This window comes from Mastacembelus armatus, chromosome 7, assembly GCF_900324485.2.
Source record: "Mastacembelus armatus chromosome 7, fMasArm1.2, whole genome shotgun sequence".
In the NCBI taxonomy this organism is placed as follows: domain Eukaryota; kingdom Metazoa; phylum Chordata; class Actinopteri; order Synbranchiformes; family Mastacembelidae; genus Mastacembelus; species Mastacembelus armatus.
The window spans coordinates 19,636,533-19,664,349 of record NC_046639.1 but is presented as its reverse complement, the minus strand read 5'-3'; the positions used below and the strand labels follow the sequence as shown (position 1 = coordinate 19,664,349).

At 40.7% G+C, this 27,817-nt stretch overlaps 2 protein-coding genes across 5 annotated transcripts in view; both read left to right on the top strand.

Annotated features, from left to right (window-relative positions):
- Positions 1-92: 92 nt before the first annotated feature.
- LOC113145275 (uncharacterized) lies at positions 93-26,676 on the top strand. 4 transcript variants are annotated; one of them, XM_026331793.1, is made up of 8 exons: positions 93-228; positions 1,223-1,551; positions 19,682-19,777; positions 20,189-20,317; positions 20,421-20,510; positions 22,960-23,013; positions 23,471-23,608; positions 26,034-26,164. In XM_026331793.1, the coding sequence occupies exons 2-7, from the start codon at positions 1,243-1,245 to the stop codon at positions 23,480-23,482; spliced, it is 690 nt and encodes a 229-aa protein (XP_026187578.1). In that variant the 5' UTR covers positions 93-228; positions 1,223-1,242; the 3' UTR covers positions 23,483-23,608; positions 26,034-26,164. The 4 variants fall into 4 exon arrangements, with proteins under 4 accessions (XP_026187578.1, XP_026187579.1, XP_026187577.1 ...); XM_026331794.1 differs by lacking the exons at positions 20,189-20,317; positions 20,421-20,510; XM_026331792.1 differs by lacking the exons at positions 93-228; positions 1,223-1,551; positions 19,682-19,777; positions 20,189-20,317; positions 20,421-20,510 and adding an exon at positions 20,966-22,802 and having other exon boundaries at positions 26,034-26,676.
- Positions 14,011-27,817, top strand: part of LOC113145273 (uncharacterized) — a 76,780-nt gene continuing 62,973 nt past the window's right edge. The window contains exon 1 of the mRNA XM_026331784.1: positions 14,011-14,142. The gene's annotated coding sequence lies outside the window, so the exon portion shown is untranslated. The remainder of the gene's footprint in view (positions 14,143-27,817) is intronic.

Here is a 27,817-nt window from a genome sequence, read left to right as displayed (position 1 = left end):
GGGCAACATTCGTCATGAGATTACCAAAGTAATTTATCCAATCAGAGAGTGCCTCCTTCTGTAACCATTGGTTACCCGAGCAGTGGGCTTATGGGATATGTACATGGCAGCCTTCGGGAAGAGTGCATGTTAGCACGTCGGACTGTTCCTCCTGTGTGTTTCATTAAGGGACTAATGGACTTGCAGATGAACATATCGCGATATTGTCGAGAGTCCGTCGTTGACATTGTGTGTATTCATATTTTTATTCCGTGTTTTAAGCTCAAGTGACGTTATTGTAGCAATTTAACATTTGGCTCAGCTTCGCTGTGCAGTCGCGGCACAAGCAAAGTGTTTTGTCGTTAACAAGATATTCTTATAGTTAGTGTCACACAGTGAGCATGTTTGTAGCATACGTTTAACGACTGGTCAAAGTTACCATAGGAAGCATGTAATGCTAGCAAGCAAACAGGCTGCTCCAAACCTGATAGCTTAGTGTGGAGTGAACTAGTCTCTGAATCAAACCTTGCAAAAGGATAGAGTTTATTTCTGAGACATGATCTTTTCGTGTTGCATATCTAAGGGCAGTATTTAAAGATAAGAGCAGAGCTAGGACGAGTTTGTCATGTATTTGTCATATAAGAAATTGTAAAATACAATTTTTTTTTTATTTTTTAATATGGACAATAAGATTAGTATATCTAATAGTGGTAAGTTTAGGAGAAGACCAACCAGACTATATGTCTGAAAAGTCACAGAAGCTCTTATAATACCAAAGCAGACAGACACCACACACAATATATACAGTATTAATAACCACAGATTTCCTCTAGTTATAAATGCAAATATATTATAGACCAGTTCTCCTATGATAGACTACTACTAGCCTCGTATTAAACACAGGAGGTGGAAGAATAAATGTGACATTATTTGAAAAGATAGAATTTTCCACGTTACCTGGTGAAAGTCAAAAATATGAATAATAATTAAAATGGAGTTTAAATAGTAATAGAAAACATATTTTCCCTCTAAAGCTCTAATGATGTGATAAATGAAGTCTCTTCTAGCCCTCTTTGTCAGCCCCTTTGTTTCCTTATTTTCATGGGCACTAAACTATTGTCAAGACACAGCATTGTGTGTGTGTGTGTGTGTGTGTGTGTGTGTGTGTTACTGTCTCTATATTTGTATAAGAGAAGTTTCTGGTTAACAACACCTAACTTGCTCTTTTGTTCTGTGTTGTCAGATTAAGCCAACACGACCATCATGCCTAGTGAGGATAAACCACCACAACAGACCCGTCAGAGAAAAAAGAACAAAAAGTCCCGCTCTAAGGGGAAGAGCTCCGGTGGGAGTCCCAGTGCCCAGCTGGGAGACTCTTTTGACCAGCATGATGACCTTATCTTACCCCCGGTCCATCTTCCTCCTAAGAAGCCAGTGGAGGAGAAGCCAAAAGTCTCAGTGGCCAAGGTGGAGGAGTCGTCATCCATAGCTATCTGTCTTCAGGTGCTTTTCCCCTACCTGCTGGCTGGGATGGGCATGGTGATGGCTGGCATGGTGCTGGACAGCGTACAGGTGAGCATCTCAATAAAGTCTAGTAATGTTTGGCAACTTTGCATGAAAAGTTACTAAATGAAAACAAACCTTTACTCAAACCAGTGCAGAAATGATTTGATTTGGTACTTGTGCCTGTGTGTTAGTTGTGTCTTTATCCTCTGCAAGGAATCACTGGCATTTGGTTTGCAGCCAGCTCGGCTCAGAAAAATCAGGCACACTGCTATCTGCCTTCCCCTGATAAACACACATCTATGCTCATATGGCTTATTCCTCTCAATCCATATGTTGGTCATCAGTAAATCTTCAGTCTTTCCTCTACCTGGATCAGGTGTGTTCAGTCCGTTAGAATCTGGAAGATCAAAGTGAAATGGTATCCCTCAGCTTTTGATTGGCTGACCACACCTGATCCAGGTAATCAGCAGTGGGTAGGGCAGGGGCAGTTGAAACTCTAGTATAAGTTAAGACAGTTAGAGTATAATGTCACAGCTGGAAGATATAGGAGGAAGCATGGTACTACTTTTCTTATGTAATATTTGGAATGGTCTCTTATCTACAATATAAATAACATTTATTATTATTAGTAGTAGTATGTATGTATCCTTGACACTACAATATATTGCAAAGTCAAAGAAGCTTTATTGTCACTTCAACCATATATAGCACTCGCCGTACAAAGTGAAGCGAAACAACGTTCCTCCTAGACCAGAGGTGCTACACAGAACGCAGACAAGAGCAGTGACGCAGACAGACATAGAGCTATGACAGAAACTAAAATTAAACTAAGAAAAAAATTAAACTATACTTAAGGTGCATTTTAAGAACTTAAACACCAGAAGTGCACAGGAAGACAGGGCAGGACAAGACAGTGCAGACAACATATAGGCCGACTTTGTGCAAAGAAAAGCAGTGAATGTGCCACAATCATGGTAAGTGGTAGACAATGTGCAAAGAACAATATGTGCGTCATTGCAGATATTAAATTGACAAGTGTAACCAGGGTTAATGTAAATGTAAAGTGGCATGTGCGTGCGTGCGTGCGTGTGTGTGTGTGTGTGTGTGTGTGTGTCCGTCCAGTTCAGCTCAGTTCTCTGTTGACATGCCCGATTGCTTGAGGGAAGAAACTGTTTAAGAGTCTGGTTGTGCGGGTCCGAATGCTTCGGTACCTCTTTCCGGATGGCAGAAGGGTGAAGAGTGCGTGTGAGGGGTGCGTGGAATCACCCACATTGCTGTTAGCTTTGCGGATGCAGTGTGTGGAGTAAATGTCTGTGATAGAGGGAAGAGAGACTCTGATGATCTTCTCTGCTGTCCTCACTATACGCTGAAGGGTCTTGCGGTCCGAGATGGTGCAATTCCCAAACCAGGAAGTGATGCAGCTGCTCAGGATGCTCTCGATGGTCCCTCTGTAGAAGGTGGACAGGATGGATGGTGGAAGATGAGCCTTCCTCAGCCTTCGCAGGAAGTAGAGACGCTGCTGGGCTTTCCTGGTGATGGAGCTGGTGTTGAGTGACCAGGTGAGATCCTCCGCCAGGTGAACACCAAGGAATTTAGTGCTCTTGACGATCTCCACGATGGACCCGTCGATGTTCAGTGGAGAATGGTCATTCCTTGTTCTTCTGAAATCGACAACCATCTCTTTGGTCTTGTCGACGTTCAGAGACAGGTTATTAACTTTGCACCAGGTTGCTAGTTGTTGCACCTTGTCTCTATATGCTGACTCATTGTTCTTGCTGTTGAGACCCACCACGGTCGTGTCATCGGCGAACTTGATAATATGATTAGAGCTGTGCTTTTTTACACAGTCATGAGTCAGCAGAGTGAACAGCAGTGGACTGAGCACACAGCCTGGGGAGCTCCAGTGTTTAATGTGGTGGTGCTGGAGATGCTGTTCCCGATCCGGACTGACTGAGGTCTTCCAGTCAGGAAAGCCAGGATCCAGTTGCAGAGGGAGGTGTTGATGCCTAGCAGACTCAGCTTCTTGATCAGGTGCTGAGGAATGATCGTGTTGAATGCTGAACTGAAGTCAATGAACAGCATTCGTAGGTAAGTGTCTTTATTGTCCAGGTGTGTGAGGGTCAGATGGAGGGTTGTGTTGAAGGCATCGTCTGTGGAGCGATTTGGACGATACACAAACTGCATGGGGTCAAGTGCAGGTGGCAGCAGGTTCTTGATGTGCCTCATGATGAGCCTCTCGAAGCACTTCATGATGATGGGTGTGAGTGCGACGGGACGGTAGTCATTGAGACAGGACACTGGAGACCTCTTTGGCACGGGGATGATGGTGGTTGACTTTAGGCACGTTGGGACGACGGCACTGCTCAGGGAGATATTGAAGATGTCTGTGAAGACATCCGCTAGCTGTTCTGCACACTCCCTGAGCACTCTGCCAGGAATGTTGTCTGGTCCAGCAGCTTTCCGTGGGTTGACTCTGCATAGAGTTTTCCTCACGTCAGCCGTGGTGAGACAGAGCACCTCGTCCTCTGAAGAAGGGATGGTCACCCTCGCTCCCTCCCTCGCTGTCACGTTGTTACGTGCCTCATACCGGGCGTAGAAGCTGTTCAGCACATCTGGAAGGGAGGCATCACTGCCACAGGCAGGTGGTGCGGGCCTGTAGTTGGTGATGGTTTGGATGCCTTGCCACATGCGCCGAGTGTCGCCGCTGCACTGGAAGTGGCCGTAGATTCTCTGGGAGTGTGCACGCTTTGCCTCTTTAATGGCTCGAGACAGTTTAGCCCTTGCTGTTCTTAGGGCATCCTTGTCTCCAGCTGTGAAGGCAGAGTCTCTGGATCTTAGCAGCGTGCACACCTTTGCGGTCATCCACGGCTTCTGGTTGGAGCGTATGGTGATGGACTTGGAGACGGTCACGTCATCGATGCACTTCGCGATGTAGCCGGACACTGATGCCGTGTATTCCTCCAAGTCAATAGAGTCGCCGTTGGTTGCAGCCTCCCTAAACATGTCCCAGTCAATGCATTCAAAGCAGTCCTGAAGAGCAGAGATGGCTCCTGCTGGCCAGGTTTTTAACCTGTTTCAGAACCGGTTTAGAGCGTCTGACGAGTGGTCTGTATGCTGGAATCATCATAACAGAGATGTGGTCTGAGTAGCCGAGGTGGGGGCGGGGCTCCGCGCGATACGCGCCGGGAATGTTTGTGTAAACAACATCCAGCGTGTTCGCCCCTCTCGTAGCAAAGTCCACATGTTGATGGAATTTAGGGAGCACTGTTCTGAGATTTGCGTGATTGAAATCTCCGGCGATGATGAACAGTCCGTCGGGTTGAGCATTCTGCAGCTCGCTAATAGCTCCGTACAGCTCACCCAGAGCCTCCTTAGCATTAGCGCTGGGGGGAATGTACACTCCAACAATGAAAGTGGTAGTGAATTCCCGGGGTAAATAAAAAGGTCTGCATCTAACAGTCGCAAACTCCACTAGCGATGAACAGTAGCTAGAAACAAGCACAGAGTCCTTACACCATTCCGTGTTGATGTAAACACACACACCACCACCGCGGGTCTTTCCGCACAGAGCTATATTTCTGTCGGCACGAAACGCGGTCAGCCCGGCTAGCTGAATGGCGGCGCCCGGAAAACAAAGGCGCAGCAGTTTCTGTACTCACGCCGTGTAGTTCGCTGGAGTTGGATGTAGTCCAGTTTATTGTCCAGGGATGTGTATTTGGTGTGTTTTTTCCTATAACATCATTGTACATCATTGTAACATCATTATAACGTCATTGTACAGCTGTTAAGACTTATGCTACACTTTGAAAACACAGTGGGGGCTATAGATTTGATTATGATTGCCGTCCATAGGGGATTCAATTTCGGGTCCATTCTGGTGAAAAAGTGAATCAGGACCAAAAACTGCAATTTGTTTGATTTTTGTAGTATGTTACGGTACAATATAATTTAAAATAAATCTGATTTATTTAAGAGAGTGACATGCAAAATGACAGTTTGAACAGGATCAAAGTCTAAAGCCGCTTTAAAGCCATGGTGAACCTTAGAGTTCAGAACTAGTTTCCTTACAGTTGAGCTGCTGCATAAACAAACACGAAAAAGTTAGTAATTTAAGATAAATAAATAATACAGATACTGTCAAAGTAATACCTGCTGGCTGAATACCTGTGTCTCCATCATACAAGTTCTTCATTAACCTGAGATTTGAACCTGTGACCTTGCATTTCCAGCCCACTGTGCCCGCCCTCTAAACTCAGTTGACTAACAGACTTGAACCTATTCATTATTAGTGTTCTTGGCGGTGGCTCTGGACCTGGAAAGTAAATATCTCAACCTGAAGGTGTTTACCTGCACAGCAACATTTATAAGCCACCAGTGGAGATTTTGCTGTGGCTTTTCTATTCTGTTTCTAATTCATATGTTCTCTGATACATCATTCATTTTCCAGTAGTAAAGAGGTGTTTGTCAGGACAGTGTGAATGTGGTAATATATTTCAGTACATATTATCTTCATACTGTCATGTACAGACTCACTCAGTAACATGTGTTTGATTTGCATGTAGCATCATCTGGAAACACATGATTTGATGGAATTGCTTTGGGTTTTAGATGAGCGCCAATTTTAGACGAGTAATTGAGCTTAATTTCCTTCATGTTGTCCAAATCAGATACCACAAGTTTGACATTACACACACAGTCAGAAACCTGGCAGACACACAGCAGTACTTTGTCGGTTGTAAGCTTGGTACAAATCCCACTTCAGATATCAGGTGTTCCTGCTGTCTCAAACTGAGCATCTTTCAGATACTGAAAAAGTCTGGATAAATATACTTAAGTCATAAAAAGACACAAATTCATCCTCCTTTATCTCGTCTCTCAGCCATCATCTTCCCATCTATCTGTCATGTTAGTCGAGCTCTTCAGACCAGCTTATACACTTGGTGCATTCACAGGATAAAATTGAATCGTGTGCAATTGCTGCAGTGCTGTGTACTGCCAAGTGCTTGTTTGAATTGGAGTGTTCAGTGTGTTCACTCTCACAGATAAGCAATCTCATCACGTCTCTAACTCTAAGGCTGCCTCCCTGCACACCTTTTCTCCAGAAAAATCCAGTCCCATGGACTCAGACGCAGAACTTACAACGTAAATAAGATAACTTCTGTAATTGAAAAAAAAGAGGAAAGTATGATGTTACAGCAGCCTTGTGATGTATTTCAATAGATTTTTTTTTTTTTTTTTTATCTGTAAGCCCACTTTTTAAAAACTTATTGGCGTCCATAAACACTAAAGGAGTAAATCCCGATAAAAAATACAGGAGCTAAGTGTTAATGGAGACTAAGGTTTTTAGCTCTGAGTGAAGTGACCAGTTGTTTCCTTTTACGTTTTGGCTTTTGGTGGAAATCAGTATGGTTAAAGGAGGAGCCTTACTTTCCACCCCTCCCTGCTGACTTCAAGCAGCGCTTTGTCTCGACCATCAATCTTAGAGTTGACTAAGATTTGGCATCATATTGCTTTAATTCTTCGGGGAATTCTGTATTAAGCACCAAGTCAGATACAGCAGATTTCCCCAGTTCTAATTACGAGCTGGATATATTAACTTAAATGCTTTTGCAAGTCTCTGATATTTCAGTTTTTCTTTTTTAATAAATTTGCAAAAATTTCTACATTTCTGTTTTTTTTTTTCTGTCAAGATGGGGTGCTGAGTGTACATTAATGAGAAATAAAATGAATTTTTTTTGATTTTGGCAAATGGCTGCAATGACACAAAGAGTGAAACATTTAAAGGGGTCTGAATACTTTCCATACCCACTGTAGGTGGATCAAAAAGCACATTCGATTAACAGCTTCTTTTGCTGGGTAACTTGGGTAATATTGAGGTACACTGGGATGGAGACTCCTCTGGCACACATGAGTTAAAAATAATGTTATTTATAAGTCAGAGTCAATATATGTGCAGTGAAAAGGCCCATTGGAAGGTCAGAAGTGATGTGAGCCCAATTAGCCACTGATGAGACACATCTCGGGTGAAGCCGGCGGTGCTAAAGCGGAGATGCTGAGTTGTAATGTCAGAGTTGAGCTACTTTCAGGCCATTCTGAAAGGGTGGGTTGTTTGATTTGTTATTTTGTACTTAAAAATTTGAAACTTTGCCATCCAATATTTCAGCCATAAAATAAACCATGAAACAGCCAACAGCAATAAGAGAGTGGGTTGGCAGAAGAGGCTACTACCAGCCTATCTGGTCAGCCTTCCAAGAGGACATTAATGCAGAGATGAGTCAAACCTCCCCAGACCAGGGAAACAGGACACAGTAATGATGAACAAACAGGAACATCCTTACATTGTAGTTGCAATACACAGGTCCAGCACAGTGGGTGGAAGACAGACCATGCCTTCACAAAGTCTTTACATCAGTATTTTATCTGCGCAAATATTTTGTGTGAACTTTGCTTATGTGGACTGTGGGTCTCTACAGAGGCTGCTAGCCTGTAGCGCCACCTACTGTATAGCATGGAAGTGGGTAACCTTTGCTGTTCCACACTCTCTTCTAACCAGGACATAAAGGTGCAAGAAACTAAAAATTGTGAATTTGTAGGTTAATTGTTGTTACTTGTGTAAATATTCTTGTTCTCGTTACTTTAAAATGTTGTCTTATTGGTTCAGACAGTTTTAATCAAATTTAGTACTTTCTCATTATATGGAGAAAGAAGTCATCCCAGCATCTCCTCTGATAGGTGATGGGAAGTTGAATTAGAGTTGACAGAAGTGACCTCCAGTTATGTGAAGTGTGGGTGCAGAGCTATTACAGATCATACATATATTTGGAAGATTCCACAACGTGCATTAAAATCCCTTTTAAAGGTTTGGAAACTGGTGTTGCAGATCTGAGCGACAAAAGCTGAAGAAGGTTTTAAGAATAGTTTGCGTAAGTATTTGCCTGCCATGCATGGTTCTTGCATCTGTGTTTATAGGTCTTTACACTGGGAGTGGTTGCTTTCAATATTGAGGCCTGGGATAGTGTTTGTTATAAAACAGTGCCTCTCCTGGGATATCTGCTTTCTCTGTTGCACAGGAATGTAGAGAAATTGAGACCTTGCGGAGACTTCAGGGTAGAACATCCAAGAGAGAAGAGAGAGGCAGAAACGCACACGCACGCACACACACACACACACACACACACACACACACACACACACACACAGAGTTAAGAAAGAGTGAAGTGTATGAATGTAACGTGTGCCTGAGTTTTGTCAGAGCTTTAAACGCTACCACATGCTTGAATCCAGCAGTGAGAGAGACACACGTTTGTGAACATGCTTATGCAACCATACACACATGGTTGCATTGTGCGTGTTAGTGTTTGTGTAATTATACTCACTTATCAGAGAGTGTATAAGAGAGAGAGAAAAAGTTGACTGCAGTTTTATTATCCTGTTGATGGCTCAGACCACTTTGACTGATTAGGCTGTACTTGGCACAAAACTGTAAGGCTTTGCTTGCCTGCTTAAAGTCAATAAGAAATGCAGGCGAAGAGTTAAAGTCACTCACACACTCACAATCTTACTTTTTATAATGCACAATACTTCTGTGGCAGAATTACATAAGAAGATGTATGGCCAGTCACAAAATGTGTTTTCCAGAAACGGTCATCGCGGTTCAGCATTTCCTGGTCAGCATTACACTTTCTTCTGTGGTCAGACTCTTCTCTGCCCCTTCTGTGCATCTGTGTGTGTAGATACAGGTGTGTATGTATGAATGTGTGTGTGGGAGTGTGGGCGTACGTATTCAGTGGTTAATTTTCCCCATTACATGAATGTTAGACCAGCCCAGGACGTTTCCAAGAGAGACCATTCATTCAGTAAAACAATCCCACATCACGCTCCAGAACCACAATGAGATGAGAAAATCACATCCAGCACAGCTCACATGCAGATTTTATCCAAACCATTCAATAGAGAATCCTTTATGGGAATGGGAGTGTACAAGATGGAGCTTGAGTGTGTGAATGTCTTTTTATGCACTGTTTGTAGTTGTGTGTGAAAAGAGTCCCTCAAGTGTTGTTGATGTTTGTCACACAAAGACTACCCACCATGAAACAGCTGCAGAAAAGCCTCATTTGATGTGTTGGGCTGACATGAACTGTATTATTTAGGGTTTTAGATTATTTTAATAAACTGATGATAAAAGGGTGGCCTGTTGAACGATAGCCAAAGAAGTTGCGAAAATTTAAGAGTAACACAAGTACAGAAGAGTCAGTACAGTAATGAGGAATTATTACATAGAAATATATATATCTAAAGTTTGCCAATATAAGCCACCATAGACCAAATCCATTGGTTTATTAAAGTGAGCAAGGGTGCATGTTTTTTTTTTCTCAAGAATGTAACTTTTCAATCCCAAGAGATGATGTCAAAAGTTGCATAGTCTCACTTTTAGAGTCCTTACGTGGGTGTTCTTGTCACCCAAGACTGCATTGGGTCTAAGTGAAGGACAAGTGGTTTCCTTTTATTGTGGAATATTTTAGGGAAAAAACTGTAAAAACCTAAAGTAGGTGCTGGATGTAAATGGATGCAATTTTAGTCTCTATAAGACCATGGTCACCAAAATAATACATCTGTTCTTGCAGGGAAGATAAAGATTTTTAAATTCATGTTAGCTTCAATTTTAAACTGAGTAGATTGAAGTTTTATGTGATTATTCAACAACTTCGTGCTAAAAACTAATTATAAAACAACCTAAAAGTTAACATTCCCTAATCTAATATTTCTGTATTAGCAATAAATGAAATTACTTTGATGTGAAAGATGATCAACATTAGTGATGATTAGTTATAACAGAGAATTATCACAGAGCTCTGCAGTTTCCCTCAGTTTCAGAGATTTCATTGATGCTTCAAGTTCATTGGACTTGGCCCATACAGTGACTGAATTATTTTTTGTAATAAAAGCCCAGTATCACATCAGTGCATTGACTTGGTGTACCTTCCTTTTAAACTACTTGGTACTGTTATGGTGCTATGATAATCAGAAAATGCATGTGTTTTTGTAGTCTCAGTTCTTAATCTACTAAACAGATCTGGTTTTGGAGCATGGGTGCAGCTTTGCTTTGATTATATCAAGTAACAGCCCAAGGTCCTGCTGGCACACTGAATGTTACTTGGTAAAGAGAAGAAGAGATTTTTCTCTCATACACAAAATAAATAGTTCTCTCTCCCTCTGTGTTGTATACATTCACTTTGATGGTTCACCAGAGTGTGAGTCACCAAAGACAGAAAATCAAAAGTGGTTCAGTGACATTCTTTTGCGTCATTTTGTGTACTTAAAGCTTGGTCTGAAGCAAGCAGAGATCTAAACTGAAACAGCAGCTCTGTCATCAGCAAGCTTCATTCTGCACTGCAGTTTCACACTCAAAGCCAAGCCACAGACAGAAAATATGCATACTCACAAACACCACTTTTCACTTTAAGTAGATTTAACTTGAGCTGAGAAATGCCAGCTCTGCATGCTTTGGCCCATCTTATTTCCAGGTGGCCATGGTTGGAAGTTTGCTTGGCAAAGAAAAGGAGTGAAGAGACACTTTTGTGTTGTATACACCAGACTCATTAACCCACCACTGAGCACAATCAGGCTGATGGCTGGACTCCCTCAGAACAGCCATAGTTATTCTACCAGTTGGTATTCTCTGCTTGTTGTGCATGGTCAGCAGCTACAGCAGAAAGACCACAGAATAACAAACATCAGAAAAAACATCAGATATATTTTTTCTTGCTTTGTGAGTTTGATTTTGGATGAAGGCAGAAGAAGGAAATGTCTCATGTACTGGAATCAGTGGCAGGCTGAGGCAGAAAAAAACTGCTGATCTGATGTGGAAGTGATTTGAGATTTATTTATAGAACAGTATTACAAATGCTTCCAACGGGATTACAGTGGAGGAAGTAGAGGTAGTTAGTTATGGTAATACTAATATTCCAACAACATAATTATCCATATGCAGCTGTTGCTCTGGACTGTTTTGTTGGGCCTCCATGACAGCAGGGTTGGTGTAGATGTTTTTTTCCTCTGTTCTGCTTTACAACCTTTCCTGCTCTCCAGCCTGTTTCTCTTTGCTCACAGCAGGCCACTGAGTCTGTGGGAGGAATCAAACACTCTGCACACTTCATTATAAGATCACTGCTGCATATCAAGTTTTCTGAGCTGTCTTTCATGTTTTTGCCTTCCACAAGCTATCAAGTGTCATGAAAAATATTCATTTACATTACCAAAACTTAAAAGAATAAGCATGTAATGTATTACAATTCTCATTAACAAACCTTTGCATAACCTGTCTGCAGGTAAAATGCATTCTGCAAAATGAAAAGCTTTATATAGATTAGTCCGCTGGATTTACTATGGTCACACATGTGCCACAGTGAAGGCTATTATATTAGAAAGAAAAGTGCAAAAAATGTATGAACAAAAACAATGAAGCAGTTAAATTAATTTTAAAAACATCTATTTACTGTAAAACGAATACTTGTGTTGATCAAGCTCTGTTCATTTCAACTGTTTTTCATTTTCCTTGCACATTTTTAATGGTTACTAATGTAACAGTACTTTTTTTTTACATTATGCCTCCATTTGTCTGCCTTTGAAAAAAGGAAACAGAAGATAGAGAGGGATATGACATTTAACAAATACCTGTGGACATTGAAGTTATTTGGTATGGAGCTCAGCTAAGTCACTATGGAGTGCCATGCTAAAAAAAATATTGTATTGTAATGAATACTGTTGTGACTACTATCATTTCTTTCTGAACTTAGTAATCTCATAGAAATCCTACTGTTCCCACTGATTAGCTCTTCCTCACTGGTAAAACTGGTGTGTTGTACCAGGTTTCGGCCAGGAGCTGGCTGTAGAATGAGCTGCAGTCTTAGTAAATGTGTTAAGAGTAGCAGTATAAATAGTTGTATTATAGTAGCAGTTGCAACAGCAGCAGTAATAATGGCAATACAGAGTAAAGGACAGGAACCTCAGCGTGACATGAGCAGCATGAGCTGTGTCCCTGCACCTTTGTGCCTGCCTGTAACAGAGTTAGCAGCTGGTTGAGCCATTGAGATTTACAGTGACAGTGTGTATAAAAAAAAAAAAGACACACACACACAGGCACCCTGACCTAACACCATCACTTCCCAAAATCTGTCCACTCATTCAGTACAAGCCCACTATACATGCCCATACATACAGAATGCATCCACAAGAATGCAGGCTGGTACTAGATATCTGGTTGATGCAGTCCAGAAACTTTTAAGACATGCTCAGCTCAAATTCAAAGGCTGAGACCATCTGCCACTGATAGCCCTGTGACAGCTGTGTCTAGGAGAGTTTGAGAATGTAAATGAAAGTGATACTGACGTGAGAAATGTACTATAGACTTTAAATTGATGATGTAACATGAACAGTCAGAGCAGCTGTACTAGTTGTTTCTGACTCAGAGACATAAAGTCCTTTAATTGAAAGTGTTTTAATTGACATTAAAAATCCATCAACTAACGCCTAATAGATGGATGTTCACAGTCCCACCTACATTACATCTATGGGTAAAGACACCAGTTAAACAAATGTGCATGTATTTAGACTTGTGGGAAGACACTGGAGTGAACATACAAATTCCATATGGACACATTGGTTTTTAAATGTATAGGTCTTATTTTATTTATTATTTTTGTTAACCCATGAACACTTTACATTGACCAATTAATCTAACCTGGATCTAACCTCACTCACTCCTACGGGCAATTTAGATTCACCAATCAACCTAACATGCATGTTTTTGGTCTGTGGGAGGAAACCGGAGCACCCGGAGTAAACCCACGCAAGCACAGGGAGAACATGTAAACTCCACACAGAAAGGCTGGGTTATGAACCCACGACCTTCTTGCTGTGAGGCAACAGTGCTAAGCACTCAGCCACCATGCTGCCCTATATGTTTTATTTTTTATTAATTTGCAAAATTGATTTATGTTTGTCAGGTTGATGTTTAGGTTTCTCCAATTACTGAACAGAACTTCACAGCAGACATTTTGGATTGTCAGACTGTATGAAGTCAAATGTTTGTTGTGGAAAGAATCGTCTTATTTTTTTATATATCTTATATTTTTTCCACTTCTGTGGTTTCCTCAACCTCAGAAAGTGCCAGGCTTTTTCCAGACTGAAGTTCTCTTTTTCATAGCTGGCATGTTCTCTACAGATGCCTCGGTCTTCTCTGTGAGTTGAAGATCAGACAAGAGTTTACAGAGGGACTCCTCCTGATTGCACTGTTCATCTACATCCATCTCCTCAGCCTCCTCATCAGGCTGGTCCAAATTCATCTCCTCAGCTTTCTCATCAGGCTGGTCTACATCCATCTCCTCAGCTTTCTCATCAGGCTGGTCTACATCCATCTCCTCAACGTCCTCATCAGGCTGGTCCACAAGCATCTCCTCAGCCTCCTCTACGGGCTTCTCATCAGGCTGGTCCACAAGCATCTCCTCAGCCTCCTCTACAGGCTTCTCATCAGGCTGGTCCACAAGCATCTCCTCAGCCTCCTCTACAGGCTTCTCATCAGGCTGGTCCAGAAGCATCTCCTCAGCCTCCTCTACAGGCTTCTCATCAGGCTGGTGCACAGGCATCTCCTCACGTCTGGTAATTTTCCTTCGGCGAGGTTCATTGTCTTCCCTCTCGCCCTCCAGTGCAGCAGAGAGCTTGATGTTGAGTGAGGTCTGAACGTTGAGCTGGTTTTTCAGCTCCATCAGCTGTCTCTGAAAGTGCCTCACTGTTTGATCGTTGTCTTGCTGGAGGTTTTCGATCTCCTTTGTCATTTTTTGACAAAGAGTGTCCTGCTCAGCCCTCAAGGTGTGGATCAGATAGAGGTCCTGTGCCACCTTGTCAGCATGAGACTTGTTTTTCTCCTCAAGCTCACGCTGAAGGTTGTCAGCCTGCTGCCTGACTGGAAGGACCTCAGCTTCATACCTCAGTGTGACCTCATGGTATGAAGCGCTCATCTTCTCCAGTTCTTCTTGGAGAACTTTGCTCTTCTCCTTCTCCTTCTGGAGGTCAGATGCAAACCTCCCCTGGCTGATTATATGTGCCACTTGCAGCTCCTCATAATCTTTCTGGAGGAGTTTCTTTGGCTTCTTCTTGATGTCGCTTCTCACTTGAATTACAATGTTTGAGGTGCTGAGAGTTTCTGCATCGCAGTACTTCTGCAGCCTCTCCAGCTCTCTTCTTGTTTCTTTTTCCTTGTTGATATACATTTCTTCCAAAGACTTTTGTTTAGCCAGTTGTTTTTTTGTGTCCTCCAACTCTTTGCCAAGTTGGATTCTGCTGTTTTTTTCTTCACTCAGCAGGTCATTAAGCCTCCTTATTTCCCAGTGAAGTGCATCACCCTCCATCCATCTGAACTGATTCTTGGCGGGTCGCTGTCCATAGGGTCTCCTGTTTTGGAGCCTTGGAGTGTAATGAGGCATTTTGTAGCAGGTAGAATCAGTTGTTCTTGAACAGTGCAGTATGAAACTTTGTAGCAATTACAGGTTGAAGGTTTCTCTCAGTGGTGTGTCACTTGCTGAAACGTTTGAAATGGAATGACTGACATGGAAGCTGCAGTTTTGTATGTAATGTAATGGATTTAGTACTTTTTCTGTGACATCATTTGCTTTGATCTCTGCGTGTGTGTGTGTGTGTGCGCGCGCGTGCGTTTGTCTTTGTCATATTGTGGGGACATGAGCCTGACAGCACAGTCACTGGGTGGGGACCAAAATGCGCATGTGCAAACAGCCAGCTAACAGGAAAGCTAGGTATTAGCGGCTAACTCTACGTTTGAAACAATTACCTGCAAATCCAAGCTAGTTATTGTACTCAGCAGTTAATAACAGCAAATCTTGATTGTAATGTAAACTCAGTAACATCAACAATGATCACTTGGACATACACTGTGAAGTTAATACAACATCTAACCCGCTTTTGTATGTTTATTGATATGTCAGTAATGCTAATGCTAAGCTGAAAATTTCGCCATGCCTATGGTTCCTAACACTGATTAGCTGTTAAAATAGGCCAAGAATTATCCAAAATTCACAGATAAAAAAGTCACAGCGGTCTAGAAATACACAAGGGATATTGTGTTACGTATATTAATAAATAATAATAATATAATCTAAATGAAAAGCCTCGATTTTCTGAAACGGACCGACTGGGTTGCCTCGATTGATACAGAGTGACATGCCTGGCGGGCGGAATAGGGGAAACGTGGTAGACAGTTTGACCACCCTTACTGGACGTACTCACTAAGCAAAACAAGCGCTCCTTCACCCAATCCCTTGAGGAGAAAACGTGCTGGAAGCACTTGACTTCGGCGTGGATAATTGGCAGAGGATTGACGTTAATAAAAAGGTAAGTTATGCTTATGTTGAGTTAATATTTAAGTACGTATATTCTGCCGATTAGATATTTAAATGCAGAAGACATTATTTACTTTGGTAAAAGCACATATTTCGTGTTAACTTGGCTATCCGATCATGAGTCGACATTTAAATGCCACCGAATATTGGTATTTTTTGATATTAACAGACGTAGTTCAGCTTGTAAAAAGTTAAGAAACAAATTTTGTGCATGAAGTTGGTTATTTTACTGGTGAGCTAACTACTTTATGCTAGCGAGGTAACTAGCGTTAACGTGACATTAAGCCAGCTGAACTGGCTAGTTAATATGCTAACTTTAGCTAGTTTGCCAGCAACAGGCAGTTTAATTAACGCTAAGCGTATTATAAACGAGTACTTGTAGATTTTCCACGGCGTGTAGACTTGTAACTGTTAGTTGTACTTTTTTGTTACTACCCAGGAGAATAAAATACGATTTAGCATATGATTATAGCGTGGGGTGAGGGGGATGATTCGGCGTTCTTGGATCAGTGACGCTAAGCCTCATTAGCGAAACACCAGATGCGCTCTACAGCCGCCGTAACCTTAGGCGAGCTACGGCCAGACTTCATCAGAACAAACTGTGCTGCACGCTGGACACGCTCCCTGTGCACCAGTCTCAGCTGCTAAAGTTTGTCCTGTGCTGTGGACGGCTCGGTTTGATGAAGTTTAACGTTAACTGGAAGCTTGTTTTCTAACGTTATCTTACGATTGGTCGGCTTGTGATCCGCAGACCTGAACTGTGAACACTAACGTTAGTTAACAGTGAAAAGTTAAGAGTTTTATGGCAACAGACCCCGCAGCCTTATTCGTGGAAGCAGCGTGGTATATTTTTAATAATCATTTTTGCTCATGTTTTAGTTTACTGCCAGTGGCTATCACTGCATGATCAACAAAAGGCAAATATGTAAGCCGAGAGAAATATAGTTTCAAATGCATGACCTGAAGAGCTATCTAATATGATATCACACACCCTCAAAGAGGATCATGTTTTCTGTACTCTTAACATGAGTCCTGCTCAGCAGCCACACTGACTTCACATGTCAGTAGTGACTGAAACATCAGGACACGTGTAGGGTATTTGTTGATGATACAAATTCCTTGTAAGGTTTGTAAAGTTTAAGATTTGTGGAGCTGTCTGGTTAATAAGGAAACCCCCATTAAACGATGCAATAAAACATGCTTCCAAAGGACAAGACAAGACAGCAGACTTGGAAGTGAAGTACATCAACTCTTTTAAAGGAATGGTCTGTGAGTTTATTTTATACCTTACATATATTTTTGACATAGCTTGTAGTATTAGCATAAATATTACTGCAGTTGTTTTAGTGTAGAAATATAAAAATGCATAGAAAATGAATAGTGCATTTTGTTTTTCCATCCTCAGTTCTATTAATTGTTTTTGTATTGGAGTGTTTAGGGAGTGGCTTGACAGTAGCTGGATGGATTTAGGTGTTTTCAGTAAATGAAGTCAGTTGCTTATGCATTGCAGTGTTCATACCACTCTTATTCTAGTTGTAATTTTTATTAATGATATTCTGTTATGTGGTTATTGATAAATTATAAAAGGATAGAAGAAGTACTTTATTAATCCCCAAGGGGAAATTCAGTAGCATACCTCCTGCATATGCAGTGTCTAGGGATGCAAAGTATAATTGTGAATATTTCTTCAATTCTCCATGCGTTCCCTAGGTCGAGGTGTATTTGCCAAGACCCCCTTCAAAAAAGGAGACTTTGTTGTAGAATACAGAGGGGAATTAACCCTCTGGGGTCTGAGGGGGTTTTTGGGGCCTGGACAAATTTTGACATGTCCTGACATTTGTGCTTTTTTCAGTGTTTTTTAAACATATTAATGTCTAAAGTCTAATAACACTGTAATCAGCACAAAATTGGCTACAATAATATGTGAGCTTCAAGTTTATACATTATTGTGTTTTTGAGAAAAAAGTGTTTATGCATGGCTAGTGAAAAACTACAATTTTTTACTCACTGAAATAAGCGCCATCATCCAAACGCGTCGAAAAAGAGAGTAAATTCTATGATGAAGTTTGATATTTTGTGTCATTTCTCGGGGGCGTGCACATATTTACCTGGTTCACCTGAGATTATTTACATGTGAACAGTGGACAGTGTACAAGGCGGGACCGCATTACCTGTAATGAGGTGAGACAGGAAAAAACGGACTTCTCCTTACGTTCATACGGATTAAATCAAAAGTGAGGATTTGTTTTCGACTTGAATTGTTTCACTCAAAAGAAAACATTTCAAGCTTTTTAGCCATATAATTCTTATTTTTATGAGCCAAGTATTCGCTGAGATTCTGGTTGTTTTATTTACGCGTCTGTGAAGAGAAATGGCAGAGACAGAAAAGTCCGAGAGCGCACCCTGTCGGCTTTCTTTATTTAAAAAAAGCACAATGTTTTGTTGTTATTATGATGGTATACCACTAAAACTAGACCCTTTACAGATTTGAATGATATGCTTCTTTTATCTGTACGATCAGAATTGACGGAGCAATTTAAGTTTGTTCCGGCCTTATCAGATAAAGATGCGTCAAAACGCGCCGGCGCGTGCGTCGACCCCAGAGGGTTAATAGATTCTGAAGAATCTCAAAGGAGAAGGAAGATATACCACAGTAGATGCGCAGTCTTCGTGTTTGACTTCTACTGGCGAGAAAGAGCCTGGTGGTAAGGCTTAGAAATACTTAGACATTTCTGAACAGTTAGGCTGATTTCGTACCTCATTAATTCAAGACATATAGTTAGTAATTATAGTCATTAGTAACATATCCTGTGTTACTGAGAATAATTTGAATAAAAGCTTGAGGTTGTGATATTTTTCTATGAAAATCTTTGTGATTTAATCGGTTGTTTATGAATTTGTTGAAGTGTTGATGCAGCTCTGGAAGATGGCAGCCTTGGAAGGGTTGTCAATGATGGCCATAAACATTCAAATTGCAAGATGAAAAAGGTCATAGCAGATGGCAGGCCACATCTCTGTCTCTTTGCTCTGAGAGACATTAATCCTGGAGAAGAGATGACATATGACTACAGAGATTCTGATTGGCCTTGGAGAAAACAGGTGTGTAATTATTGAAATATATGTCAACGTAAAAAGATGTAGTTTAATTAAATAAGAAAATAATGAATGTGCATACTGTGCACATCAGAATGTAGCAGGATTTGCATTTCTGTTGTGAAATTAACGAAAGTCCAGCGTTTCTGTATATAGACTGCATTTAGGTTTGTCCACAGTAGTTCATTTCCTGAACATCCATTCAATGATGAATAAAGTTTGATGCTTGCGCAGTCTGCCGTAAAATTGTAGAAATTGTGTTTTTATGTCATCGAACTACATACAAGGTTTGACAATGGTACACATAACAGGAATCGATGTGCCCATGGTTGTGAATGCCCTGACCATCACCTGTGTCTGTGTCTGACATATGTTATTGGACTTAAACTTAGTTTGGTCTTAGCCAGTCAGACCAGCTGTTGGTCACAAGTAAATTCAGTCCTCGCACCCCTCACCTTAACTTGTTTTCAAGTGTGACATGAAGAGGGAAGCTACAGCTGGTAACACATGTATGACAGGAATCGGAGCCAACTTGTAATTATGAAAAATAAGAAATTTTCAGTCAGCTACAGGAAGTGTGTTGAGCTCCAACCACATTTTCTGTTGGTTTTACTCCTGACACTGGTTAATACTGATGCAGAGATGTTACTGATGGCAGTCTACTCACTAATAAAGTTGTACTCAATTTTCAGGCTCAGGGACAAGAGACCGTCAGTGAGACGTTTGATGCTGAGATAGCCAAAACACCAAACTGCGCTCCTTCAACATCCTCAGCGTTAAAGACACAGGTACTAAGTTGTTTGAATTTCTCTTCTTGTCTCTTTTGTTTGTTTTTGTCCTTTTCTGTTTGTTCAAGTGTGCATTTTTTGTTAAATAATTCTTGACTGAAGTTATAATTGTGGTGCTTAGCACATTCTGGTTTTTGTGATGTAATGGGGTCCAGTCTGGATAGGTTTTACATAGCCAGCGGTTGTCACCAACCCCCACTGACACACACACCTGTCATGTCTACTACCATTGTGGTGACGGCGGTGACTAATTCATATTTGAAACTTTTAATTATAGTTACTTATTTCCACTAACTTGAAAAAGATGTCAGATATTTTTTTGAACTTGAAGTATTTTGGGTCTCAGCCAGTCAGACCACCTAACGTCTGTGTTGACATTCTTGTTTTATATGTGTGTTTGGTGTACTATAGGATTCATTTGCACATGAAGGCCTTTGTCCTTTGATGAAAGCTAGAAAGAAATCTTCTCTTGTTGACAATCCTGATGCTGATGAACACACAACACCCACAAGTCTTGTGCTGTCTAATTTAGATTGTGAGGTATTGTAATTTTTCTAACTCTTGTCTGTTTTGTTTTTCGGCTGAGGGACAGTTTTAGATGTATCAATAAAAATTAAAGTGACCTATCTTTTTGACATTCTAGGGATTCAGTCCATCTTTCGGATCTGACAGTAGTCATTCCAGTAAAGACAGGGATTATGTCCCAAGACTGAGGAGGACTAGAAGTATTCAGGTAGTCAACAATTGTAATTTAGAAGAAAGATTAATCATAGGATAACATTTTTGATAGTTTGCATCATATGTTACATAATGTGGGCATTGCAAATGTTTAGTTGGTTTAATTTATTTTACTTTCTACAGATGAACAGAAAATTAAATTTTGATTCAGATGAGCTTTTTGACCTCACATCAGATGACAGTGGAGAGGAATATATTCCAAAGAGTAGTGAGGATTCTTCTGATGGTACAGACACAAGTGTAGTCATTGAGCCATTTGACCAGGACCTCAGAGAACGCATGGTCCGATTTCCAAAATTAACAATGATGAGTGATAGTAGCAATAGATGTATACCACAAGCACAACGGACCAATTCTCAAAAGAAGTGTAGGAGAGGACGCTTACCTTCAAGGAATGATAGTAATTGCAGTAGAAGGAAAAGGCGATGCAATGAATCCTCTCCTCTAACACGAATCAGTAATCGTCATGTTTCAAAGCAGAATGTAACTGGAGATGCTGAAGCACTATTGGAAAACTCGACACCTGATTTGGAGAAAAATCTCTCTGGTGCTTCTTCCGTCCTTACAGAAGGTAGAGCTTTCAGCAGCTCAGTTTCCATAGCCCTTGTCTCTAAAAAGGAGAATGGATCAAGAATGTACAATAAAAAGCAATACTGCTTGTACTGTAATTCTGGAGTTGTAAAAATGGCAAGGGATTTGGAACGTGCACATCAGGATCAGCCGGAAGTTGTGCAGGCTTTGTCGTTCCCAAAAGGCTCCAAAGGAAAGACGAATGTATCTGGAGCATTTGAGAAATAGGGGCAACTTTGCACACAATGTTGAGGTGATAAACTCTGGTGCTGGAGATCTTGTTCCTCGCAAGCAACCAAAACAACATTCTCCAGGAGAAAAAATTCTGCATTGTACATATTGTCAAGGTTTGTTCACAAAGAAATTCCTGTGGCGGCATATGTCTATCTGCAAGTTCAATTCTCGTGACAAACCAAAACCTGGCAAAACGCGTGTCCAGGCACTCTGTGCATTTGCTGTACCTCCACCACCTGGTACCAAGGTAGAATTTTGGAAGCCGTTAAGTAACATGGTTCAAGATGACATTTATTGTGCTGTCAAGTCTGATACCTGTATCATGGAGTATGGAGAGCATCTGTATAACAGGCTTGGATATGATGTTGGCCAACATGAATACATTCGTCAGAAACTGAGAGAGCTAGGAAGACTCCTGGTATGCTCAAAAAGAACTACTCCCATGAAGACCATTCAAGATCACATCAAACCTGCAAATTTCATGCATGTTTTTCAGTCAGTGAAACAGCTGGCAGGTTACAACAGTGAAACCAATGCATACAAATGCCCAAGTCTTGCTCTCAAAATTGACCACAGCTTGACAAAGGTTTCACTGCTTGTTGAAAGCTGTGCTAATGTACAGAACGACTACGATGCAGCAAAAGATGCTCGTACATTCCGTAGAGTGTATGAATCCAGATGGAATGAACTGGTATCAGCTGCATCACTGAGAACACTTCAGGAGTCTAAGTGGAACACTCCCCTGTTGCTTCCTTTCACAAAAGATGTGCAGACACTCCATTCTTATTTAGATGAACAACAAGATTTTTACAGTAAATTGTTTACAGAGACATCCCAACAGACATGGAGACAACTGGCAAAGGTCATTCTGACTCAAGTCATTTTGTTCAACCGACGAAGAGCAGGGGAGGTGTCAAAAATGCCCCTTTCTGCATATTTGGCTCAAAATCCATCAGATCTGCAAAAAGATGTAAATGTAGCCCTCTCTGACCTGGAGAAAAAACTCAACACTTCAGGAGGATAGAGATGAGAGGAAAAAGGGGAAGAAAAGTTGCTGTACTGTTGACTCCAGCAGTGCAAAAAGCATTGGATCTGCTTGTCAGCAAACGGCAAGAATGTGGGGTTCCTCTGGAAAACACATACTTGTTTGCAAAACCCTGCGCTTTCACCTGCTATCGTGGGTCTGATTGCCTTCGATATTTTGCCAGGGTCTGTGGTGCAAAAGGTCCTGAAAACCTCACCTCTACAAGACTGTGCAAACAAACAGCAACCCTGTGTCAAATTCTCAACCTCAGTAATACAGAACTGGACCAGTTGGCAGATTTTCTTGGCCATGACATACAAGTGCATCGGCAGTTCTATAGACTTCCTGAGGGCACCCTCCAACTTGCTAAAATTAGTAAAGTTTTAATGGCACTAGACCAGGGGCGTCTGGCAGAATTCAAGGGCAAGACCCTAGATGACATTAGCATTGATCCAGAGGGTACTACTTATCTCATTTTACACATTCCTGTTAAGAGTGTTTGAATAGTAGTTATATCTCATTTTTCTTTGGCATTATTGGAGAATGTCAGATGAATTGCTTTCTGCTTTTACTGACAGTCATTCTCCCTTCCATATCGTCTTCCAACGCTCCACAGAGAATGTGCATCTGGACAGTGACACTGGAGAAATGGAAGACTCAGACTCACAAGGTAACTATTTTCAACTGGTCCTAAATGTGCTTATTGTACTCACAATTACCCACAAACTTGTCCATTTACTACATAAACCTTTCAGCAGATAGTTTGATCTGTTATTTGTTTTTAGTTGGGTATAAATACACTCAGTTGTCAGTTTATTAGATGCACCTAGCTTAAAACTAATCCAACAGCTCTGCAATAAACCCTCCTTCATTTAGGTTTGTTTTTGTCGAGTGGTAGAAATGTTGATTCAGCTGTGTGATAACTGTGGAAGATGCTGCTTGTGCTGCTGTTTTTTTATTTATTTATTTATTTATTGTGTTAGTGTCATTAGCACCAGATTTTGACTAGCTGTATTCTAACTAAAAGTGATCCATTACAATATTTTATATTGATGCTAGAGATTGAAGTAGCACATCTCAAATATACTGTGGTATGACTAATACAATTTTCTTCTTTTGATTTTCAGAGAGCCAGGTAACATCTACTCAAAGGGAGGAGAATGAGACAGCAATACCAAATGTGACCCACAATGATGCAGGACCACTGCAAGGCACTATGACTCTTCAGCAAACCAGTCATCACAAGTCACTCAGAAGGAATCAAGGTAAAGCTGAATTCTTTTCATTTTATTCATAATTAGAATTGATTTGAAAATTTGATGTCAAAATTTTTACTACTTGTCCTCTTTTTATCTTTGATTCCCTGAATGCCAAGTCACTCCAAACTTTTTCAGCTTCATACTTTTAGTCTGCAGTAAACTCTTTGACATTTCCCCTTGTGTTACACAGGATTTATTACTTGACAAAATGACAAAATGTATATTAACACATATACAGCTTTGCTGTGTAAGTCACACGACGTACAAAAAAAAGTGCAACTTGTAGTCTGGAAAATACGATATTTAGATCATTTCAGTCAGATTTTAAATTTAGCTTGATGTTTCTTTAGGCAAAGATCTAAACATGGATTTATCAATGTTTCACAAGAAAAGCAATATTGATGTATTGATTGATTGATGTATTGATGTGACTGGCTGGGAGGAAAATTAGTCATCACCCTTCACCTTTAACTTTTTTGGACATGTTCTAGCCAGCATGTTTAGAAGCATCCACACAGTCCGAGCATGCAAGTCAAAGTACTTATATTGTCAGAGTAGAATTATATGGCCAAACGTCTTATGAAACTCCTCGTGACCTGACAGATACTTCTAAATACTTACAGTGGGTACGGAAAGTATTCAGACCCCTTTAAATTTTTCACTCTTTGTGTCATTGCTGCAATTTGCCAAAATCAAAAAAGTTCATTTTATTTCTCATTAATGTACACTCAGCACCCCATCTTGACAGAAAAAAACAGAAATGTAGAAATTTTTGCAAATTTATTTAAAAAAAACTGAAATATCACATGGTCATAAGTATTCAGACCCTTTGCAATGACACTCATATTTAACTCACATGCTGTCCATTTCTTCTGATCCTCCTTGAGATGGTTCTGCTCCTTCATTGGAGTCCAGCTGTGTTTAATTAAACTGATTGGACTTGATTAGGAAAGGCACACACCTGTCTATATAAGACCTTACAGCTCACAGTGCATGTCAGAGCAAATGAGAATCATGAGGTCGAAGGAACTGCCCAAGGAGCTCAGAGACAGAATTGTGGCAAGGCACAGATCTGACCAAGGTTACAAAAGAATTTCTGCAGCACTCAAGGTTCCTAAGAGCACAGTGGCCTCCATAATCCTCAAATGGAAAAAGTTTGGGACGACCAGAACTCTTCCTAGACCTCGCCGTCCAGCCAAACTGAGCAATTGTGGGAGAAGAGCCTTGGTGAGAGAGGTAAAGAAGAACCCAAAGATCACTGTGGCTGAGCTCCAGAGATGCAGTAGGGAGATGGGAGAAAGTTCCACAAAGTCAACTATCACTGCAGCCCTCCACCAGTCGGGGCTTTATGGCACAGTGGCCCAACGGAAGCCTCTCCTCAGTGCAAGACACATGAAAGCCTGCATAGAGTTTGCCAAAAAACACATGAAGGACTCCCAGACTATGAGAAATAAGATTCTTTGGTCTGATGAGATCAAGATTGAACTTTTTGGCGTTAATTCTAAGTGGTATGTGTGGAGAAAAACAAGGCACTGCTCATCACCTGCCCAATACAATCCCTACAGTGAAACATGGTGGTGGGAGCATCATGTTGTGGGGGTGTTTTTCAGCTGCAGGGACAGGACGACTGGTTGCAACTGAAGGAAAGATGAATGCTGCCAAGTACAGAGATATCCTGGAAGAAAACCTCTTCGAGTGCTCAGGACCTCAGACTGGGCCGAAGGTTCACCTTTCAACAGGACAATGACCCTAAGCACACAGCTAAAATAACAAAGGAGTGGCTTCGGAACAACTCTGTGACCGTTCTTGACTGGCCCAGCCAGAGCCCTGACCTAAACCCAATTGAGCATCTCTGGAGAGACCTGAAAATGGCTGACCACCAACGTTCACCATCCAACCTGACAGAACAGGAGAGGATCTGCGAGGAAGAATGGCAGAGGATCCCCAAATCCAGGTGTGAAAAATGTATTGCATCATTCCCAAGAAGACTCATGGCTGTACTAGCTCAAAAGGGTGCTTCTACTCAATACTGAGCACAGGGTCTGAATACTTATGACCATGTGATATTTCAGTTTTTCTTTTTTAATAAATTTGCAAAAATTTCTACATTTCTGGTTTTTTCTGTCAAGATGGGGTGCTGAGTGTACATTAATGAGAAATAAAATGAACTTTTTTGATTTTGGCAAATGGCAGCAATGACACAAAGAGTGAAAAATTTAAAGGGGTCTGAATACTTTCCGTACCCACTGTATAATATGCTCCTTCCCTCAACCTCCAATTCCCAATTAATGCAGGTTCTGTGGTCCTAAAATCAATTTTTCTTCACATTTGTCATACTTTGCAACCTAAATTGTGTTTATTGTTTGTTATATTAGAATATTATTTTTCTCTTGAGAAACACAAATATTAATTTGTATTACTTGCTACACAGGTCGCCAACCTTTCAAAAGAAGGACGTGGGAAAAAGAGGAGATCCTTGCTGTGGAGCGGCACATGATGTTCTTCATAACGTCTTGTCGTGTTCCAGGGAAACAAGACTGCGATAAGTGCCTTGAGCTTGAAGAAAAAGCACTCAAAAACAGAAACTGGTTGGCCATAAAATTCTACATTAAAAATCGTATCACAGCTCTAAAGAACAAAGTTTGAAACTCAGTTAATCCCTATTGCAACCACTTGTGTTCCAGCATGTTAAATAATTATTCTTTCTGATTACTAATTTACAGTAAAAAGATTACTTTTTTTTTTTTTTGACAAAAAATTTAGTGCTCTTTTTTATTTTACTGGCACTGATAGTGGTTGGTTGTTTTCATCCGTTGGTATATATGTATCAGGATATATTTTGGGCAGTATCAAAGCTGGTGTTTTTAGTTCTGTTACCTAGCCTGGTCAAATGTGAACAGTCTGTGAGCACTCAGTTTGGGGACCTCGGTTAAAATAAAAGTTCTGAAGCTTTACCCAACTGCCTCTCTTGTTTGGAAATGCTGTAATTTATATTTTACAAACAAAGAAAATTAAGATTTAAAGTACAGGATTCTACCACAAAAATACCACCATCGATGTAGATAACATGAAACATGTATTCAGATTACTTTATAACAAGCAATTTTTAATTTTTTTTGTCTTGTATTTCTACTATAGTTATGACATTTATTCAATGATGCTGTCATTGTGCAGTTTATTGGAGAGGTTAAAATTTCTGTAATAATAATCTGTAATATAATAATACTCTAGTGGACTAAATATTTTTACCCTATTGTTTTAGGTACAGAAATTTAACATCATTTTCTATAATGTAACAATCATAATGCTATAATTGCTAATATTAAGTACATGAAAGCCCACCTTGACAGTTTTAGGTGCTAAGTGGTTCTCCAAGGTAAGTTAAACCTGAATCTGTGTTTAATGGTACTCAGGAAGGATGAAAATCCTGACAATGTGTTTAATGGTACTCAGGAAGGATGAAAATCCTGACAGTGTTTGTGCTGACCTCACTAACTAAAAACCTGAAAAGTACCCAGAATGGTGTTTCTGGTCAGGTCTGAAAACTCTACTTTGTCTAATTTAGAATCTGAGGTGATATCTCTGTTTACTTCCACTCCAGGATACTACATGATTTTTTACAGTGCAGTACCACCTCTGGAAAGGGTGGTTCCCACAATGCATGGTTCTGTCTGGTTCTGTCTTGTGTCCTTACAATGTGACAAAGACAAGGCTGTGTGTGTGTGTGTGTGTGTGTGTGTGTGTGTGTGTGTGTGTGTGTGTGTGTGTGTGTGTGTGTGTGTGTGTGTGTGGAGACAGGACGATAGAGTGGGTGAACTGGGTGTGTCACAAGACCAAGGTCAACAGCTGCTGGTGTGACCAGTGACAGGTGGACAAGGTAAACTAGACGTTATCTCTTTGCTGTTACCTTTGTCTACATTACTGTTTGTACATTACATTACATTATTGCCCACCTACTATGGATGAATAGATCCCAAAATGGCAAATATATTTACCTTGGGTGGATGTTTATTCCTATAAATTATTTGAAGAATAATATTCATTGACATGAAAAATATTTAGCACTCTATTTAGCCTGACTGACAAATGGAGAATAAACGTAGTGAAGAGAAGGACAGGACAGATGTTTAATAATACAAACAGATATAAAGAGGACAGCACTCAGTCAGGCGGAAAGGCACAGACTACTGACTGACTAAAGGACTGATAGCTTGG

Coding starts and splice junctions, on each gene's coding strand:
- LOC113145275 (XM_026331791.1), top strand. CDS start 21,288: ATGTATCTGGAGCATTTGAGAAATAGGGGCAACTTTGCACACAATGTT.